This window comes from Neopsephotus bourkii, unplaced genomic scaffold (genome assembly GCF_033783945.1).
Source record: "Neopsephotus bourkii isolate Nb327-2 ecotype Australia unplaced genomic scaffold, CSIRO-AGI_Nbou_v1 NB_1053, whole genome shotgun sequence".
Lineage (NCBI taxonomy): Eukaryota > Metazoa > Chordata > Aves > Psittaciformes > Psittacidae > Neopsephotus > Neopsephotus bourkii.
In genome coordinates, this window is record NW_026901542.1 from 2,569,149 (window position 1) to 2,590,753 (window position 21,605).

Here is a 21,605-nt window from a genome sequence, read left to right on the forward strand (position 1 = left end):
CATCACCAGGACAGATAAGACCTTCTGAGAGATGTCAGAGCTGGGGTGGAAAGATGGGAAGACTTGTGACAAGGGATTCTTCCTACTCATGGGCTCCCACTTGTGGGAGAGGAATTCATTCAGACAGGCTTTTCTCCTGAGTCACTCACAAATGACTCAGTTTCTACCCATAAATTGCTATTAAAAAATAGTAGCAAGAAGAAGACATGGGAAATTTTATCCCAAAATGGCTCAATGAGGCCAGTTAGGGATTTTATTACTAATTGTTTGCAGAAAGCACTCTGTGATGTGACAGAATATAAATAACTTAGATCCTTACTCTTCAGTGATTACTGTTTAAATAGACAGAAATGTGGAAGAAGGGTAGGAGGACTTGCAGTGAAACCTGAAGTAGTTGCTTTGTTTCCTTCTAGCATTTAAGACTGTCAGTGCTCAGCTCCTTGCACTTAGTTTCCAGCAGAATAAGACCTTCATAGGCACACAAAAACCAAGCTGTGTACTATGTCTCAGCATAAGCTGGAGGTCTCCACTGCTTCAGCTTAGTTCCAAATGACTCTACAGTGCACTCACTGCTCTTATAAATGAGAGGAAATTCAATAAACAAACAAAGGACATTCTGACCGCACTGTATGTTCTTACTTGTTCTATCAGGCACTTATTCAAAGTGCCTGTCCATTTTCAATAGATTTCCAGCTACTAAATAAATAATTACATTTATCATTGTAATTTTTTTGTGTAACTATGCTTTTTCACAGTGCATTAACTTGAGCTAAAAATAACAGGTATTTGTCACAGGCTATACATCAGCCATTGAAAAAATGTTTATTTGCATAATAGATACTGCATATCCCTATATATGATGAGAAGAAGATTTAAAGAAGGTCATAAAACTTGGTTTTCTCATCACTTGTCCAGAACTAAAAATCTGACAGCAAAAATCCAACTTTGTGGGGTAACAATGTATACATGAGTCTTTTATTAATTATCTTCAGCCTATGATTAGCTCTCTCATATTTAATAGTGGTACATTTGATTATTTTCAGTGAGATTATAGTCTTGATTCCCCAAGTGCTACCATTTGGACAGTCACGTTGAAGTTGTTAGCAAGTGTAACTTGCTTATATTCCTGGGGTTTGATCCACTGCTTGGACAAGCCATGCTTTGCACAGGACACCTTCACGTGTCTGTTTCAGCAGGGATAGGTTTGCTCCTTGGTTTTATTAGTGCAGTGCCCACTTTGCCACATCTGCCACAAGTCTGAGACATCCAACACAGCAGCCAGTGCCTCATAGTAGTCCCTGCCCCAGCTGTGTTTCTGCTCCCCTGATCCAGTCAGTTGTTCATGACAGTGCATGATCAGCTCTCAGACCCCTTTGATTGTATTAGATAATGTACTTCGATTTCAGGTGTGCAGAGATCTGAAAATCAAGTAATCTAATTGTTTGAGTTACCACATTGTGCTTGAGTTTATACTTTTGTCGAGATGAAAAATTTTTGTGTCATGCTACACCTATTTTTGTTCTAATAGAAACAGGATAGAGACACAGGGAATTTATATGACAACACAGTAATGCCTTCAGACTGGTGTTTGGGTTTCATTTTTACAGAAGCAATGCATTGTTATACTGTAGTTACACACAGTACAGTTGTTCACTACATTTTGCAAGAACATAATGAGCTATAGTAGTTGAAAACCATGAAATTTTTCATCCTATGGTTTTTCATGGGGTTAACAAATTAACTGTCATTAGTTTTCATCAATTTTTTCTTTAGTATTGAATAGACCAATGAAGCTTCAATTATTTTCCTGTCAGATTAATCTGAGGCCTGCTTATACAGAAAGAGTGTAAAGCTCATACTAAATAAAACATGTGATGTTGTATTTTTCTTGCTAGAGTTCAGCAACATCAAAACATTTTTTCTTCCCCAAAGACCTTCTGCTATCACTATGTTTTTTGACCTTTTGTCTTCCAGCTTTAATTCTGCCCTTCTGAAGTCTTCTTCTACCATTGCAATAAACTTGGACAGCGTGGTTAGGCAGTATCCGTGGAAGGCTGAACTCAGATTCCACTTTTCCTTAATCTGCGTTTTCTCTAATTCTGTATATGGAACTATCAAAGTAGCTGCCAGCTGATTATTCCTTTCTTTTTCTGGTACAGAAGTCACATGTAATTCTATCAGTTGAAAGCATCCATATGGCCAGCAGATGCACTTAAAAGGTATTTAATCAATTGTGTAAATTCACCTCACTAGACAGTTCTTTAGTGATTTTTATCTAATCAGTGCAGATTATTTGAAGTAGTATCATGCCTACCTGGAGTAAATTTGGTCTGGATGAACAGAAGTACTTCATTCAAGTTTAAATTTTGGTTATCATTCAACTGTCATCTTCAAAACCCCTCAGTACAGCTTCTGCTTTAAGGTTGATAAGCCTTATATCATGTACCTAGAGTTCTGTTTCATGGTACATAAAAGGTTGCTGAAAATTCTGTTTCTCCTACTGCTTTTTGTCCCAAGTTCCACTGCTATTGCAAAATTAGATATATGTAATAAATTCTGCTCAAAATTTTATTTTTGTGATTTAACATATCAAAAATGATGAAATCATCCCTTAAATTCATCTTGGCAAACTAGAACTTGCTTGACAAGAATCAGAAAGTGCATACTAATCACCCAGATCCCAAGATCCTACATTTTTAGCTAGACTTGTATTTGTTAAAATCTACATCCAAGCTCTTTTCCCCCTCTTTTTCTGCCTTATAAAAACAGCAGGTATAATTTGTTCCTATCACATTTACATTTGGTTTGAAATGTATTAGGTTGTACCCAATAAGTCCAAGTGTCCAGAAGTTTAGTATCAGAAACGTGTCCTTTTGTCATTATTCTTAGTCTTAGGTAATTTGCAATCTCTTTCTTGTTTCATTGCTGAATAAATGTTAAGTAGAACCAGAAATAAGGTCCTTTATTGTGACTTGGAAGCCTAGTAGTTCATCTGTGTATTGTGTATAATGTTGATTTTATGTTATTCTCATTCTTCCATTGAAATGTCAGTAGGTATCTGATCACAGAAATGCCTTGAGGAATTCAGGTATATGTATACTGGTACTGACCTACCCAGATAAATGCATTAGACCCTAAAGTGTAATCAGAAAGTTTTCCAAAGAGTGTGTTCTGTCAGCTTGTATTATTGCTGGTTGTTCTTGCAGAAACAGGCACTAGTCAGGCCACCACCAGATCTGGTGACTGCTCTGATTTGCAGTGTGTGTGTATGTGTGAAGAGGGGGATCACATGGCTACACAGCCTGTGCCACTGTTTTCCATTTGGTTACTGCAGTTCTCCCTTTCACTTCTTTCATTAACTGAGACCTGAACCTGCCTTTCCCATATATTTTCCAGTGCTTGCTGTCAGCCTGGGAAGCCTGTAATTAAGTAGGTCATCTTATTCACCTTTTAAATACTGTTACTTCATTAACTCTCTTCTAGTTCTATGAAATTTCCTCAGCATTTCAGAAGTTGTTAGGAAACAAATTTAATGATTAACATTGCTGACTGCCACATCTTTCATTTATTTTTCTAATAATTCTTCAACCTGACATTTAAAAATAAATGTTTATGTTGCTGCTGTTTACTATCCTTTCATATTATTGATTTAATGGAAAGTATTTCAACATTACATAATGTGAAAAACACTCTTCGTGTTTTCCAAATATGCAATAGAAACATTTGCTGTTCCACATTCTTTTAGGCGATTCTGTTTTCCACATCTACTAGTAAAGCAGTGCTAGTATCTGCAATATCATTATCTCTGGTTAACATTCTTACTTTCCACGGCATATATATTTTTGCTTTTCTTTCTTCTAAGTTCTTAAATTATTTAACTCTTTAGTTGTACACTAACTGTTGTTAGGTTCATTTTCTTCTCCATTGTTTCATGTTTTAATGTGCTGCTTCCTCTTCTTTCAGAGAGCAAGATACAAGCTGGGGATGCAGATAATGAACAGACCTGAAGTGGTATAGCTGAAAGGGGTTGCCAAAACTTTGACTGTGAAATTTCAAAGGCAGGAATCTTTTGTTCCGAGGATGTTTTTTGCAGGTGTACTGGATCTGGCCTGGGATTAAGTTAACTTTCTCCACAGCAGTGATAATTGTGCTGTGTTTCGGGTATGTGGCTAAAACAATGTTGAAAACATGCCGATGTTTTGGCTGTTGCTGAGCAGTGCTTGTACAGGATCAAGGCTGTTTCCTTCCCACCCTGCACACACTCCCACCCCAGCAAGTAGGCTGAGGATGGGCAAGAATCTGGGAGGAGACACAGACAGGATAACTGACCCCAGCTGACCAAAGGGACACTCCATACTGTACGACATCATGCCCAGCAATAAACCTGGGTAGATAAAAAGGGTGGGATTGGGGTTGGCTTCAAAGAGCCAAAGACTGACCAGACATTGGTCTGCTTGGGGGCCTTGGTGAGTGATTGCCTTAACATCACTTTTTTTTTCCTGTTTCTATCCTCACTTGTTACATTTTATTAATTCTCATTTTTTCCCTTCACTTATTAAGCCATCTTTATCCTGACCCACGAGTGCTCTCTCTTTCTCTCCTATTCTCTCTCGTCTGTTTCTCCTATTCTCTCTCCCTGGGGAGGAGGTGGAAGGAGTGAGCTAGCAGTTGTGTGGGTGCTTACCTGCTGGCCAGGGTCAATCCATGCCTCCAGGATGTAAGAAAAATACATTAGAAGCACAGTCCCCAGGGGAATGAAGTACTTTTTCCAAGAAGCAAGCCAGGAAAGAGTCATTTGTGAAACCACAGACGAAAGGAGTGGGAGGAAAGGCTGAGAGAGCTGGGACTGTATGACCTTAAGAGGAGGCTCAAGGGAGAGTATCTTACTGATGTGTCTAAAAGCCTGCTAGGAGGAGTGAAGATGGAGACAGACTCACCTCAGTGCTTTTCAGTGAAAGAATAAGAAGCAACGGGCACAAACTGAAATACAGGAATATCCATTTAGGTTATTAAAAACCCTTTTTACTGTGTAGGTGGTCGAACATTGGAACAGGTTGCTCAGAGGAGTTGTGGAGTCTCCAGCCTCGGACACATAAAAAATCCAGCTAGACCCAACCCTGTTCTGAGTAGAAAGATGGGCTAGAGAATCTCCCAGCCTCCTCTATGTTGTGATTCTGTGAGAAGTCATGGGTGTTAAGTGACCCACAGTTTCATGGATCAAGCAACCAAGCACATAGTATAGATAACGTGGAATATCAGAGACCTTTGTCAGACAAAGGTGCAGCATTTTTTCCCAGTCTCTAGAATTACCTTTCAGCTCTGGATACACAAGATTTTATGATGAATTGTATTTTATCTTTATTTTACTTTTGAATAGAGTGATTACATGAGTCTTTTTAGTCTGGACCTTGAGCTTTTTCACTGGCAAAACTAGTACTTCTGCTTTGGCATAGAAAAGCACGGAAACCTGTCTCTTAGTACAGCATCGTTATTTTGGAACATACTGTAACTTGGCGTGTGTTCCTGCACCAGAGTTGTCTGAGACAGCAGAGTCTTGTATGAGAACTTTCCAGTTACAGACTAATGTGCAGAAGGCTGGTTCCTTATATCTGAGCATAAAATGACTCTACAGAAATGGATCCTGAAGTAGCAATTTCTGCTGGACACTGAATGTAAAACAATAGACTTTACGCAAGTGTTGTTTATAGTAGGAGTGCTAGTAAAATAGTTCCATTCATAAGTATCAAAACTAGTGTTTCAAGGTGACTTATTGCCCTGATTCAATGTGCTTTTTAGGTTCAACTTACTCACTTTACTGCTGGCCTTTTCAGTTGCTGACAGTTTCATAGGTAAGAGTTTATGTCTTTTCCTGGCAGTTCCTGGTTGAATGAGCCCAATTAGTCTTGTTGGCTTAGATTATTTGTTAGCTGTTGCTGTTCAGGTATGTATTTAACCAACTAAATCTTGATTGCTTGATTTAAAGAGAAAAGGAATAGGAGTGGTCCAGCTTTTTTAATATATGAGTGAAATATTACACTTTTTTGGGGAAAAAAATAGCTTCCTCTAAGAGATGAATTGCAACATGAAATTGGGGGAGGTGTAAGGTGCATTTTGGTTACTTTACTAGAAAAGTACATGGTTTTAATTTGATTGACTTAGTGTCTTCAAAACTTGCTCTCTGATTTACTCTCTGAGAAGATGCTAATGAATGCTTTACAGTCGTAGCATGGGTTTCCATCAGAGCTGAAGAGATTTTTTTTAGCGTGTAGGTGCAGGAAGAATGTGATCTCTTTTGTGGTGGGTGCTGCCTCCTTCTCTGTGAATTCTCATTTGTTGAACAGAAGGAGTCTGAGCTCTGCAAGTGTGGCAGTGCACACAGAACTGTTGCATGAACAGGCAGTGCTGTACACTGGATTCCTATACTCTCTCATTGCACATGATGAATTTTTCTCTCTGAATATTCTAATTTTCTGCTTACTGTAAAGATAGCTGGGGGGAAAGGGGTAGTGTTAAATACTGAACGTTATATATTTCTATCTAAAATTGAGGGCCTTATAGATTATTCCACTGAGGTAGATAACGTGATTATGTCAGATACCTTCAATCCAGGTATTTACAAAAAATACATAAAACTATATTTCCATCAATACAGAAATGATTTACAAGTTTTCATCTGGTGATCCTTCTGGTTATTCTGGTCTAGTTCCAACCTCCCTGCCATGAGGCTGTCTGGCAACTTCATTTATTTTACCTATTATCTTTATCAATTATGAGAACTAGCAGAGATTGCATTAAGAGACAGTCATAATGCAATGCTAAGAGCATCCTGTTAACGTTTTCCAGGGATGTCAGCAATACCAGCACACTGGCACTAGGGACTACATCCCACATAGAAAGGCTTTGGTTGACAATTCGGCTGAAGTGCAATGTCAACAACTCTGTCAGGCTGCACGGAGGCGTTTTTCCCAGTGCAGTGACAATACCGACAGTGCGTGCACCCTGGAGACTGGCCATGGCCTTGTGATATTCCCCTCCTATGTAAGCAGAAGGGATATAGACCTCCCAAACCAGAGAGTTTTCAGAAATCTTCCTGAGTGATCTCTTATTGCCAGCCCTGTGGTTTTGCTTTGGGGTGATACACGTCCAGATTTGACCCTGTATTTACCCTGTTTGTAATTTCCTGCAGCTAATTTACCCAAGCCCGACTGGCTCCGGTTTCGCTCACCTCCCCTGGCTGGATAAGCCCCCGTGGCTCCCAGGCCACCATTTTTCAGGGTGAGTAAAGCCACCCTCGGGAATACCCCGCACGTTTCGGGTCCTCGCTGACAGGTCCAGGGGAGGGACGAGCAGGGGCTCCGGGACGCTTCCGCAGCGCTGCCGCCGCTGCTGCGGCACTGCCGGGGCCGGCGGGGCCGCTCTCCCTCCCCCGGCGCTCACCCGCGCCCGGGAGCGGAGCGGCGCGGACGGGAGGGGAAGGGCACAGCCGCCGCCGCCGCAGCCGCTCCCTCCCGCGGCGGCCGGGGGGCGGGACTCCGCGGCAGCGCCAGCGCCGCTGTCAGCGCCCGAGGGGCTGTGGGGGCCGTGCCGGCCGCGGGCAGCTGCGGGCGGCCGCCGGCGCGCAGCGGAGCGGAGCGGAGCGGGATCACCCGCTGCTGGGAGCCGCACCACGGCAAGCACGGAGCAGCGCCGCAGCAGCACCGCGCCCGCGGCGCCGGATCCCCCTCCGCGGTGAGTGAGGCGGGCGGCGGGCAGCGGGCATCGAGCAGCGGGCAGCGGGCGGGCAGCACCGGCCCGGCGGCGCTGCGGGGCCCGTGGCCCTGTGCCCCGGCGGGGCGGCGGCTGCGAGGGGTAACGCGGCCGCAGGTCCCCGGGTCTGAGCCGGGGGCAAGGGGAACTGGGTCGATTTAACAGGTTGAGATGGGCATGTGGTGCGCGGCTTGCTTGGTACCCACATATTTGGCGTGGAGGTAGTCAAGAGCTGGCTTTTTATTAGCGATTTGGTACTGCTGCTATTGCTAATATTGGCTGCTTATGCTATAAAACGCTTCCTAGGAAGCTGGCGTCTTCAGTTGAGTGTCTAATAACTCTCGGTATCCGGCAGTTGCCAGAACTGTCAGGACATACAGTTATTTATCTCCATTATGTTCATACAGATAGTTCATACACATAAGGAAATACCTTAACTGGTTTAGTTTTGTTTGTTTTTTTTTTGATTTTTTTTCCCCATAAGCAAGAATAAGGGATAACATTAAACAGTTTGGGGCATCCTTATGGCTCTAAAGGCAGTATACTCTCCTCAAAGTGGTATTTTCTTAGGCTGCTGGACCAATGACCCTTGCTTTGAAACATTTTATTCATGAAGTTTTCAAAGGGCTGACAGTTCCTTGTGCCAACTTTTTAACTCAATTTTTTTTATCATGTGTCATTTATACATAATGGGACATAATTAATTTTTATTATTTAAGGAATGAGTTTTCTGAGTCTGTCGGGAGGTTGTTTTATCTTTTTGATTTAATGGGTACAGGACTCCTTGTAATTTTAGAAATCTAAATCAGATTATAGAGTTGAATAATTTTGAAAGGGACTACCTAAGGGAAACGTTGTAATTCAAGCTGTTTGTAAGTTTGCAAAGTGAGACTTAGTCAGAAGTCCCAGAAGGGATGAGTAATTGGTTGGGTTTTTCTGGTCTTGTTGCGATTGGGATTTGGGTATTTTTCTCCTGCAGGGCATATGATACTTGCAAAAATCTGTAGCGTTCTGTTAAGTACACTGTATCCTTCGAGGATCATGCAGTAATAAACAAGCAATATTATTAGATACTCATTTTTGTCTTATTTTTTCCTACACTGTGCCCCTTGAATAGCCACCGTGTTCCGCAATACAAAGGCCTTGTATCTTTGTGCATATAAAGTGGTTCAACAGGGTGAAACAACTAATTGATTGTGAATAAAAGTAAAAGAAATCAAATGGCCAAGAACTGAAACATTTGCCATGCTCAGCTGCGTTTTTCCATAGCACTACTTCACAAGCAGGCAAGTTTCAAAATACATTTTTTGTATTCATACAAAGCAGCCTGTGCTCAGAGCACTCGTACGTTCTGGTTTTGAAAACACGCTTAATTATAGGTGTATGCCCTGAAGCCAATGGAAAATTTCTGCAGACTTGCCTGATCCACAAGGATTAATTCTAGCAACTTTTCCATCACTTCGTATAGCCACAAGTTTCTGATGTTGCTGGGATATATGCTTGTAAGCTTCCAGGAAACGAGGCAGTAGAAAACCTTACTGGACACGGGGGCTTGATTCACCCTTCTTCTATTAGGAGAAAGATTCACTTTATTATTAACATGAACAAAAGGCTCGGGGGAGACCTTTGAGCCTTATGTCTTCCAATACTTAAAGGGGGCCTACAAGAAATCTGGAGAGGGACTTATTTATGAAGACAAGTAGTGATGCAACAGGGGGGAATACCTTTAAATGGAGGAGGGTAGATTTAGATGGGGTGTTAGGAAGAAATCTTTCACTGTGAGGATGGTGAGACATTGGCACAGGTTGCCCAGAGAAGCTGTGGCTGCCCTGTCCCTGCAAGTGTTCAAGGCCAGGCTGGATGGGGCTTTGAGCAACCTGGTCTAGTGGAAGGTGTCCCTGCCCATAGCAGGGGGGCTGGAAATAGATGATCTTTAAGATCCTCTCCAACTCAAGCCATTCTGTGCTTCTATTATTTGTTAAATATGTATTGCATTTTTTGGAATGTGGCAGGAAAGGCACTCTGAGTTTCATGTACCCTGTCATGTTCTTACAAGCTGTATTTTCATGCCCCATTATGGAGCTGTAATGTTAGAGAGGTAGTATAGTAATGTTTGAGACTAAAAATCCTGTGCTATGAGGTATATATGTTTGTTTGTTGTTTTTACATTGGAATGGGCAGGAATTTCAGTTTTTCTGTACCTGGCTCTAACTATTTTTAACGGAAACTTTCATTGCTAGTCAAGCGTGAAGTGCTAAAAATAAGTGATGATAAGGTTACAGTGACGTGTTTTTTGTAATGTACAGGTATGTGCTAAGCTCTAAGAATTCTGGGTCCATATAACATTATGCATTTATGTCTTTACATACAGGCAAAGAACAGTTCTGCAGTGTCTGAGGATGGATAAAGACTTCCGCTACTACTTCCAGCACCCGTGGTCTCGCTTAGTTGTGGCTTACTTAGTGATCTTCTTTAACTTCTTAATATTTGCCGAGGACCCAGTATCTCACAGTCAGACAGAAGCCAATGTTATTGTTGTTGGTAATTGTTTCTCCTTTGTAACAAATAAATACCCTGAAGGAGGAGGCTGGAGATTTTTGAAGGTTTTTCTGTGGCTGCTTGCCATTCTCACAGGACTGATAGCTGGGAAATTTCTCTTCCATCAGCACCTGTTTGGTAAGTTACATGATGCTCCTACTGACTTCTCAGTAATGGCTTTCTGACTTCTCCCTTTAGCTTTCTACTCATTGCAATTTTGTAAGCTTTGCTATTAATCCCTCCAACTGTTTAGAGCTGTATAGAACTCAGTGCATCAAAGCTTATGTCATTGTGGAATTTAATGCCGTGTCTACTTATGAGCATAATTCACAATGACTTCATTCAGAAAGACTAAAAATAGTGAAAGCTGGCATGTTTTAAATACTTGGGAGGTCAGTGGTTTTCAGTATTATAAAAATACTTCTTTGCATCTTCAGACAGATTTTTAAATATCATGATTAAGTTTTCTCAGCAATGTGCAGAAAAGACATTGTTCCTTGGGGCAGTGACACCGTGTATTGTCAAAAGGCACATTAAGTGGAAGCAGAGCCTGTTAGTATTGGCAGAGCTGTGCTGTAGAGCTTCCCATGTCAAAACAGGAATTCTAGAGAAGCAGAACCTGTCTGTCTTGTAGTACAGGAGTGACTCAATGAAATGGAAAGGTAGGAAATGGAAAAAAACATGTCAGTAAATACTTTTGTGTACAACATGTGACTAAACTGGGGAACTTCCTGCACATGGACTGACTGAAAGGAATGGAATGACCCTGAATTAGATTCTGAGACTGGGAACTTAGATGTATGCATATAGAGATACAAAATAATCAATAATTGTCTTAACTGAATCATGTAGTGAATGTAGAAAATGTTACATCTGAGGGCTCAAGGCTGTGTCTCAGTTTTAGAGATAAGTAAAAATCATGGAAATGATTACTTCACTCCCATCAGCTTTGTTGTGCTTTGAAACATCTGATACTAGGTGTGTCATTGCTGGTCTGAATAGACTAGTCCTATATTCTCATGCTGGTAAGACTGCAGGATGGATGGTTACTGGAACACGAAGCACATGAGCAATAGGCCATTTGCTTGATCTGTCTTGTTCTATTGAGAGCCACTACTGTTTCAATAAATCAAATGTAAAGCTGTTAGGTCAAGGAATGAATAAGCAAAGCCACATTAAGAGACTTCTCATCCTACAGACTTCGCTTGAAGAACTTATTCTGAAAAATAGTTGCGCATCTTGAAGGCTATTTGGTGGACATTTTAGCATAATGTAATGGTGAATGTAGTATGTCCCCATAAAGAGAACATTTTACCTTACTTCCTTGGCTCTGGAACCAGCACTGGTGCAATAATGTTTTCAATTCTGGCTTCCACAATTGAGGAATTATTTTGCTAGATGGGAAAAGATCAGGGAAAAGTAAGGAAACTGATTATAAAATTGAAAAATAAGCCCTACAGCAAGAGATTGAGAAGATAAAGGTAAGATTAGAGGGTGATTTGCTCAGATTTGACCTGAAGGACAGCGTCTTCAGTCCAGCAAATGTATTGCGAGGTCCAGTGCTTGGAAGTGGCAAATAGCCAGCACTTTCAATTTTTTTAACTGAAAGGCTAGAAAATCAGTGGAACAAGTTGTTATAGGATGTGGCTTCCTCGAGACATGTAAATTTTTCTTTTTTGGGAATATGTCCTAGTCTGATTACAGAATAATTCTCTGTCTTTTGTCTAGGTAGGTTAGTATGATAACTCCTTCAGGATTTGCAAGTGTATATCATAGAGAGGATGTCACTTAACATTAATTTTAAAGCAGCTTGAATCAACATTACTGCCAAAAGGAGAAGGTCTGCCCAGCCTTCAGTGTCTGCTGCTTCATACTTTTATGCAGTTGCTTGGTGAAACAGGATAGGGAACTTACACACATTAGTAGTACCCATATTTTATTTCAGTGAGGATCATATCTCTGATCATACCGATATTTGTGGCAGCACACAGATGGGATCAGCACTGGGAGGAAACTTACAGGCAAGAGATTCCTACCTCTGATGGCAGTGCTGGCTTATGGATATTTATGGTCGTGGTCTGGATTTCCAATATGGGTATAGCTACAAACTAATTGGAGGGTAGCTGCTGCATATTGAGTTTCATGGCAATTTGAACCAATTTGCCACAGTCTTCCCGTCCTAAACTCAGCCACATTGTTTTGGTGCCTCCCTCAAGCCAGCGCTGCTGTTAATGTGACAGAGCAGTGAGCCAGCTCAGGCAGCTGATCCCATGGAAAACCAATTGCTTCTTCTGTCTTCTACAGCAGCTCCTTGAACTGACGTGATCGCTTGAGTGCCAATGCTGATGCAACAGCCAAGGACTGTGCCGCCAAGATAGCTGGGGGCCATGGCAGCCCTACCTTGTGTTGGCTCGAGTGCTGTGGGACTGCACCCACACAGTGTGTCAGTGGAAATATGCTGTTGCTTTTGATACACTGCGAGCAGATGGCAGTCTGTGTGACTGAAGAGCTGACTGTATTGCTGATTGATGTGGCCGTACTAGCTGTAAACTAGTTAGTGTGGATAGCGATCGCATTGATGAGATGATGATGTGGGTTTACAACTTGAGTGTCTCTCTGGATATCCAGAAGATTTATACAGCCCATGGTAAAATCTTTTCTGCAAGTTGTGACTATTTTAATGTCTTCACTGCCTGGAAATCCCTCATTTTATTGAGATCCTCATTGAGTATGCCCTCTGGATCTTCTGGCGTCAAGTGCTTTGGGAATTCACCTCTTTATTTTTTCTGATGCCCCTGGTCTATCTTTTTAAGTAGCTGCTGCTTCTGTATTTTTATTTTCTTTTTTTTTCTGTTTAATCCTTTATTTCTTTTTCATGTATAATTGCTTGGAACCGTGCTATTTTTAATCTTTGTTCATTTTTTATTTTTTTCTCTGCTAAATTCTGTTTGTAGAGGAAATTGTGAGTGGTTGTTTTTTGTGTCCTGGATATAACTTCCTGCAGTCAGGTAACCAAATAGCACCAGTCAATCTTCCCCTGTCAGATCTTGGCTCACAGTGAAGACTGCAAATTGAAATTGAAAAGCATTAGTCTGCACATCTCACTTTAGATGAAGAGAAGTGGAAAGGATTTTCTTTCTCCATGCCCTTCCTGTTCTTTTGTCCTGTCTTCTGTATTTCTTGCTGCTGAGTTTGCCTATGAACTAGAAAAATAGTGTAGCTAGGACTATGTTGTAATACAGTTTACCATCTGTGACAGCCACTGTCTGGTAGCCATGACCATCATGAACTATAAAAATAATAGAAATAAGTTCAAGTATGTTGGGTTTCTAAAAGTGCAAAGAGAAGGGTGCTGGAAATGTTATTTAGGCTTCATCTCTCGGAGTTCATGGAAAGATAACAGAGCAGGTAAACTATTTGTTGAGAAATAAAGATCTCAACTAGAGGACATGGTGGGATGTTTTCTGTTGATAAGGTTCAGTGCAGCCCTTGAACAATAACCTCTTCAGGGACTCCTTCAAGGCAGTGTTCGTGACTTAAAACAAGATTAGGAAACAATTCCATTTCTTGCTCTTCAGTCAAGAAATAACTTACTTTGTTTGATAAACATCTCCCATGATAAATAATTCCAAGTAAAAGAGCCTTTATCTAGTGCATTCTTTATGCCTTTATGGCATATGGTCAGAACAAATGGTATTTTAAAATTGTCTTTTGGCTGTTACCCACTATATTTTTTTGATTCATTACCAAGTGTATCTTCTATTTTGTTAAGTATTGTGTTTGCCATGCTTTTCATTTTGCAATGGAAAACAAAAGGTCATAGATGAATATTGGAAGATTGGGGAAATAAAAAGTAAAGATATATATATCCCTGTTATTTTTTGTTCTGCACGAGGGAGTTACTTGAGGCAGGAAAAGTGGTAATTTCTTTGTGCTTACTTAGAGGTTTCTTGGTTTTTATTTTCTGCTTTATGAAAAGTGAAAGAGCATACAAACTGACCCCATCTGATGACACTATGCGCTCAGAAAATGCATTCAGATCTTAAATCCAGACTTAAATTCTTGAATAAGTTCTTACACATTTTTCTTGTTGCTCTGGGGCACTGTCTGGAAAATAACAGTATTTAGTGTGTAGAAATTGTATGTTTTAATCGACACCTTCTTAACATTTGTACAGTTGCATTTCTGTACTCCAACCTCAGGCCCGAATTCTGAGTTCAGTGGGAGGTTTTTTGACCCAAAGTTCAGGCTGTGCCTTTTGCATCAATGCATATGAATATGATCAATCATATACATTTAAAATAACCTTTCATTTGAACAGACTTTTAGTACTGTGTATAACTGGGCAGTATTCTTGGAAAAATAATATCTTAGTTTTTTTCAGTCCAGCATATTGGCTTTGACTGCTTTCCATGTGTAATAATCCTTATCTTATCCTGCATATTAAATGCACCAGTTTTTTAAAACATGCTTACTACAAAACTTGCATGTGTCTACCTGCCCATTTCTCTAACTCTTAGTGATTATAAGACCTATTAAAATCTGATTAAAAGCCTGTTATTACAGAGGCTGGATTTTATTCAATTGCCAGTGAGTGTGCCTAGGTTTATATTTGTTAAGTTCCTTTTAAATGATGGGGAAGGAAACTAAATACTTATATGTGTTATAACAAGTTATGGAAAACAAGATATATAGAACTAAAGCCGTATTTCTTAAAACAGGGGAATCATCATAATACTGCAAGCAAATTAGAGAAGTTGAATAATGTTGAATTTAATGGGCTGCTGTCTTACAAATGTTCACAGTTAGCAGTTTGCTTAGAATTAAATGGTAATCTGAGCTTCACAGACACTGGAGTGAATAAATAAAGCAGTCATTGTAAGAATTGCCCTGAGATGTGGGTACACACTAATGTTGTGGATTTTTTAATGGACAGTAGTGCCATGCTGGGAGCAATTTCATGATAGACAGTTTGAAACAAAACACCCACTGAGGACGTGTTATCTTTTTGTCAAACATCTTTATCTGGAAGGCTTTAAAAGATATTGAAAACCTATTGAAAACAGACTTCTCAGTGTCTGATTTTATGCTGAAAGTTAAAGTGTGTACCAACTGAAGCAATCAATGTATGCAAATTGCATGAGGAAATTGGCTAGAATGGGATTTAGTCAAGATGACTGTGCACTACATAAGAAAGTGTATCTGTCAGGTGGGTAACTGGCATAGGATAAATTTGTACAGTAGTACCTATGTGATTAATTATTATCCTGATATATTAGGGGCCATATTAGTATAAAATCTGGCCTGTGATATTGCTTCTAGTGTTGCTGTGGCATATCACTTTCATAGCAGTGCTTCAGTAGCAAAAGCTGATGAACCAAATGTGCTCTGTTTTGGAAAGAAACCTAACCCAAACCTGCAGAATAAAACAAAACCCCAAGAGATGTGGTAAGATCTCTGTATGGTTGGTTTTGAGCCAGATTGTTTCCCATTCTTATTTGACAGTAGTTATATGAACAGTTGTGCCACCATCTGTAGGAACAAGCGATGGATGTATGGTAATACTTGCATTAAATTCTAACCTGATTGATAGAGAATATTCTTTTCTGTTGCCAGCTCTGAATCTTAACATTACAATAGGATTTGTCACTTTATACCCAACAACTTTGTTCCTGCTATTTCTTTTCTGTTGATGACTTCAGCCTAATAGAAAGCAACTAATGTGGTAGCTGGCAAAAAAACCCAAACACTTTCTTCAAGAGCCTGTTCAGCATGAATTTCAGTAACAATATCAAGTTAATGCTGTTGAAGGTTTTCAAGGTCTACTGTGATAGCTTCACAGTCAAGTCACCTCTTTTGTTTCCAGTAAAATGTTGAAGCAATACAATAAGATTATTTTGGTCCTACAAAATGTGTGCCAAGGGGCCAAGCTAACAGTTTGCTAATAATAACGCACAAATGACTGTGAGCAAGCATTTCTGAGAGCCAGAATCATCAACAAAACACATAAAAAGGGAGAAGCTCACAGCCAACTACTGAATGAGTGCAGGCTCATCAGATTCCAGCTCTGGCTCATTGCCAGTAATTAAGATGTCAGTTTAAAATAAACTTTACATCATTCATGAGGGAGACCACAAATGACCTTTCAAATATAAATGAAATGCATGCAAGTGGCCTCCTAATTTCTTCTTTTACTCCTGTTTTTTTTAGAAGAGCTGTAACATCTTACTGCTGCTTCTCTTCAGGCTCAACGGGAATACTGCTGTTCTCTGCTCTTAGTGTCAGCTGTGGAATCAGTCTTGTACCATATTACCCCTGTGTGGTGAATTATAGAGTTTAATTGAAGAGGTACAGGCAGTAGCTACAAAAAAAATTACTCTCTCTTCAGTGAAAGCTTTGACTGTACTGGAAATGCATATCCCATTCCGCAAGCAGCAGCATGAGACTGAGAATTGCTACATGTGTCAGATTATCCATAATGGGAAGGCTCTGGGGAATGTTTAGCATCCAGTGACTGAAAACTAAAAATAAGCTCATTGCCACTTCATATTGATGTGTCAACTCTGTGTTTTGATCTTTTTGACGTGACTTTCAGATTTTTCTTTCCATTTGAGACTGGAAGCGAGTTTGGAATGATGCCTGCCACTTACAGGAATAATATGTCTCCATTCCCCAATTTCTAGAAATAGAAGTGAGCTTATTCCTAGCAGAAGCATCCTGATGGGCATAGTGCAGGTGCAAGTTAGTGCAGGGGCAAGTTTCTTCTATCCTTATTCCGTGCAGCAAGGAGATAGAGAGGATGTTAATGTGGAGCAACACCTCACCGTGTGCCCCACTGAGGGTGCAAGGAAAATGTGAGCCCCTTGGCCATGGTGTCTCCTTTCAAAGGTCCCCTTATGCTGTCAGAGTGACATGAAGGTCCTTGACATAGCAGACAGCATTTCTTTTTGTGTGATTCTGCTGGGAGTCCAAGTCAGTCTGTGAGTTTGTCTTAGAAAGTTAGATAATTCTTCTTTTAAATAAAAAAATTCAAATTAAAAAAAAAAAAAAACAAACAAACCAAACCAATATTCTGTGCTTTAAAAAAATCTAAATACGTTCCTAGGATTTATGAACTCTTCAGGGAATAGTAAAGTGTGGTTTATATATTTCTTACAGATATTTTACACATGGGAAGGAAGAGTAATAAAAACGTAAATGTAAATGTACTCACTAACCAAAGTGACTTTTGAGAAGCAGGGATCAGTAATTGCTCCCTAGAAGGAGGTGGGGCAGTAACACAATATTACTAAATGTGATGCCTGGGACAGGCGAAGCGCATAACCTCATTTCAGATGCTGGAAAACAGACTTTTCTGCTTTGTTATTTATTTCTGTGAGAAGGGGCAGTACTCTTTTCCCCACTAAGTAGCTTCTTCCAGGGGATGGCAGGAACAGAAGAGACTTTCTTGCTTTTTCAGACTCTCCATGGTGCCTCCTGCTGGGGAAGTCTTCCAGGGCAGACTGGGCGTCTGGGTAGACCTAGCAGCAGAGCGTCAGGGCAAGGTGAACTCAGACATGAACAGTAAGTGTTGAGTAACTCATTGTGAGAAGCAGTGGTCTTGTGAAGCTTTTACAAACAAAAGACTTTTAATCTGAATTTTCTCACACCTTGGTTCAGATAAAGCATTATAATTTCCATCTCATGCTTGGCAAATCTGGTAGCCTTGTATGATGGCGTTACAGCATTGGTTGATAAGGGAAGAGCAGATAATGTCATCTACCTGAACTTGTGCATAGCATTTGACACCTGCAGTACTGCAGCCAGACCCTCAAACATAAGAAGGATGTGAGCCTGTTCATATGAGTCCAGAGGAGGGACATGAAGATGCTGAGGGCTGGAGCACCCCTCCTATGAAGGCGGGCTGAGAGAGCTGGCGTTGTTCAGACTGGAGAAAGCTCTGGAATGACCTTAGAGCAGCCTTCCAGTACCTAAAGGGAGTCTACAAGAAATATTGAGAGGGACTCTCTACAAGGACAAATAGTGACAGGACTTAGATCAGTTATCAGGAAGAAGTTCTGTAATATGAGGGTGGTGAGACACTGGAACAGGTTACCCAGAGAAGTTATGGCAGCCTCATCCCTGGCAGTATTCAAGGCCAGGATGGACAGGGCTTTGAGCAACCAGGTCTAGTGGAAGATATCCTTGCTTGTGGTAGGGGGTTTAGAACTAGATATCTTTAAGATCCTTTCCAATCCAAAGTAAGGTGAGATGTTCTTATCCACCTACCATTTTTCATTCCAGAGTCACCTGCGTTTTAGTCTGAAACAGAGGCAATTCCACCATGTGTCACATACCTACCTTTTAGGAATGCTTTAACATGTAATCCACAATAGCCCCACTTGTTATTGCCCAAGCACCAGCATGGTTACTCGGTGCTATTATAAAGGCCTCATTAGAACTGACTTTCACCTTGTGTGTGCAGCAGCCCAATCTCTGCAGCACAGCATAGGAGCAGGTGGCTGTATAGATGTTTGGGAGCAAGACTTCCAAGTAAAAATGCAGATGGTAATTTAACAGTGCCTATAATGGTATTTTAATGATGACAATGGTAGTTAGAAAAACACTGTTTTCCTATTTGATATAAATATCCAGAAACATTTAACATGTTTAAACTAGTATCCCTTATGCTCAGCAAAGCAGGAATTTAAGATTTCTTGGATTATATGTCCAAATAAAGAGGTAGAAAAATCATTTTTTAAGACAGGAGTGAAAAGTGACAAGCTACAACCATGTTTTCGTGATTTGCACATTGTCTTATCCACATTGATAGATGTATATATCAATCACCTGGAATGATGTAAAATTAATATCTTTGGCATATTCAAATTGACTGTTGACTAAGTTATAGCAAAGTACCTGGCTTAGATGCAGTTATCAGCTATTTAGTATTATGATTTTTTTGATATTAAAATAGTATAAGCTTTATGGGTTAAACCAGTGATGCTTCTGGCTCAGTATCTGAGAGTGGCACACTGTGGATGCCAAGATAAAGGTATAGGAATAGTAAAGATTGTACTGATAACTCCCAGAATAGTTCCCCAACAATTTGCTCAGAATTCAGACAAAAATAAGTCTATTTTTAGATGCCTTTGATTGTCATTTTGAAGACAAATAATAAAGGTTGTAGTTAGCAGTAACTTTTGTTCCTGCCTACCTGTTACTAAGAAGCAAATCCTTCTCAAATTTTCACATATACTCACAAACCCCCAAATTTACCAGCTCCATCATCCTCCTACTTCTGATATTGGGAAATTTGTTGGGTTTGGCCATTTGCATTATTAGCATTTTATGTGGAGCTTCTGTGGAGTTCCTGACCTGGGGAATTCAGGGCTTAACACAGCATTCAATTTTGTATCATTTTCATATAGCAAATGGAAATATAAAGTCTTGGAACATAGCTTTCTCCCTGCCTTCCACTTTGCTTGATGTTTTTGATATGAAATATCAATATGAATAAAGATTAGATTACTTTGAAGTAATGGTTTGGGGCCATGCTTGCTTCCCATGCACCTCCTCATTGTGGCAGCCAAAGGTGGAACAATGTTTATCTACATTATAGGTCACTTCTGTATGATCTATCTAAATTCAAAGAGTAAAAATTTCAAGGAGTACTACTGTCTTGGGGATATCTACAGATTTCTGTCTCTGAGGCTGCAGATAAAACCCCAAACTTCTCTTGAGACTGTGATTGCCATGCTAGTGACACACACCAGAAGAAATGCAGGCATCAGTGGTCTCTTGAGAGTTGAAGGGGTCTAAAAGGGTACACTGCAGCGGTGCTGCCTGCACAGGGTTGGCCCACAGCATACCTGAAAAAGTCTTACCCTCAGCACTCTACCAACACCCATGAACTCCAGAGAGCCAAAATCCTTTTTGTCTCAAATGTCATGGTGTTGTCATACATGTGCTGCAAATTTCTGACTTGGTATTGTGTCCTCTGGCAGTAATTCATACATTTGTATTTCTTCTGTTTCCACTGATACTGTACAAGTTCCTCAAGGTAGATCAGCTACTGCAGACAGGACTTTTCCCCTGGAACAGTTACTCCATTTGCTGCAGAGCACAGGTTATTCACTCACCTTTTCCTGTGGATAGTGCCCTGGAAATCAGATTGACAGCTGATGCAATTGCAGTAAAGAAAGAAACTTAGGAATTTGCACATTACTTTACATTGAGATCTATCTGGTTTTCATTTTCAGTTACAAACCTTATCCCTTGCGAGACATAACGCCTTCTTAACACTATTTTGTCTGGTTGAGCGAAGTAAGTTAAGCCTGTGCTAGCTGTTTCCTTGTGTGTTATATTATGAAAAGGTGAAGTCCTTCAAAGACTGCTTCTTCAGAGCAGGAAGAACATGTATATTCCTAAGTATGTCAGTGTCTCTTAGGTGTCTTTGCCACTATGAAAGGCACTATTCATTTTGTGCCTGCATAATTCATGTTATTTGACATAGAATTTTTATAACTAGATCTCCCAAGGAGTCTGGATATTTTGTGACCATTCTGAATGCCTTGAGGCAAAATTTACGGTTATTTTTCAAGGCATATAAGATGTACTGAATGTAGTCTAACAAGTGTTCATAGAAGAAATGCAACTTCAAAATGAATGAAGGCATTTGAATTCCTTACTCTGAGAGGGAAATGATCAACAGCAAAACAGAGGAAATGTTCCATAACCTCAAGGAAACAAGTGCTATGTACTGTTTTCTGTGTCTGTTCCTTGCAAGACACTAGTGTCTGAGGATGACAAGTTCTTTTTTGTCTACTTGAAGATTAAAATGCAGTGGACTCTCATGCTGCACATAAAGTGTTCTGGACCTGAAAGCCATACTGTTGACATGTCTTTGTTATTTCTCCTTCTCCTAGATCCTGAACTATATAAACTATCACCCATCTGAAAGCTGGACAGATGTACCTTTAGAAGTGGAATGCTTTTCTGTAGTAGCATCAAACAGGTTTTCCAGAGAACAGCCTTTTGCCAAATTAACATATTGAGGTGCACAGAAAAGGCTTTAATACAAACAGTTCACCAGAACCTTTCTTCTTTAGTTATTTCAGTTTTGATCACTCAGATCTGTGGGAAGAATCAAAATCTATTTGAGTGGCTTCTAAGCTTAGTTAGCTTGCCTCTTGCAACAGTTTTTGCAAAGTGCTTCCATGGAGGATTTTACTCTGCTTGCTTCCCTTGTGATACTGAAGTTTAGGAAAGGCCGTGTGTATGTCTCCTGACCAGCAGGAAGCTTCTTGCTGGGGGTTAACCCTAGATTTTAATGGTTTAAA

General features: G+C 40.3%; 1 protein-coding gene across 2 annotated transcripts in view; it reads left to right on the top strand.

Moving 5' to 3' along the window:
* The first annotated feature begins 7,214 nt into the window (after positions 1-7,214).
* Positions 7,215-21,605, top strand: part of TMEM117 (transmembrane protein 117) — a 219,501-nt gene continuing 205,110 nt past the window's right edge. Inside the window, exons 1-2 of one of the 2 annotated variants that reach the window (XM_061361190.1) lie at positions 7,215-7,275; positions 10,118-10,422. In XM_061361190.1, coding sequence (XP_061217174.1) covers positions 10,146-10,422 — 277 coding nt within the window. In that variant the 5' untranslated portion in view covers positions 7,215-7,275; positions 10,118-10,145. Of the gene's footprint in view, positions 7,276-7,560; positions 7,729-10,117; positions 10,423-21,605 lie in introns of those variants that run through there. The other variant, XM_061361189.1, reaches the window with a different exon arrangement.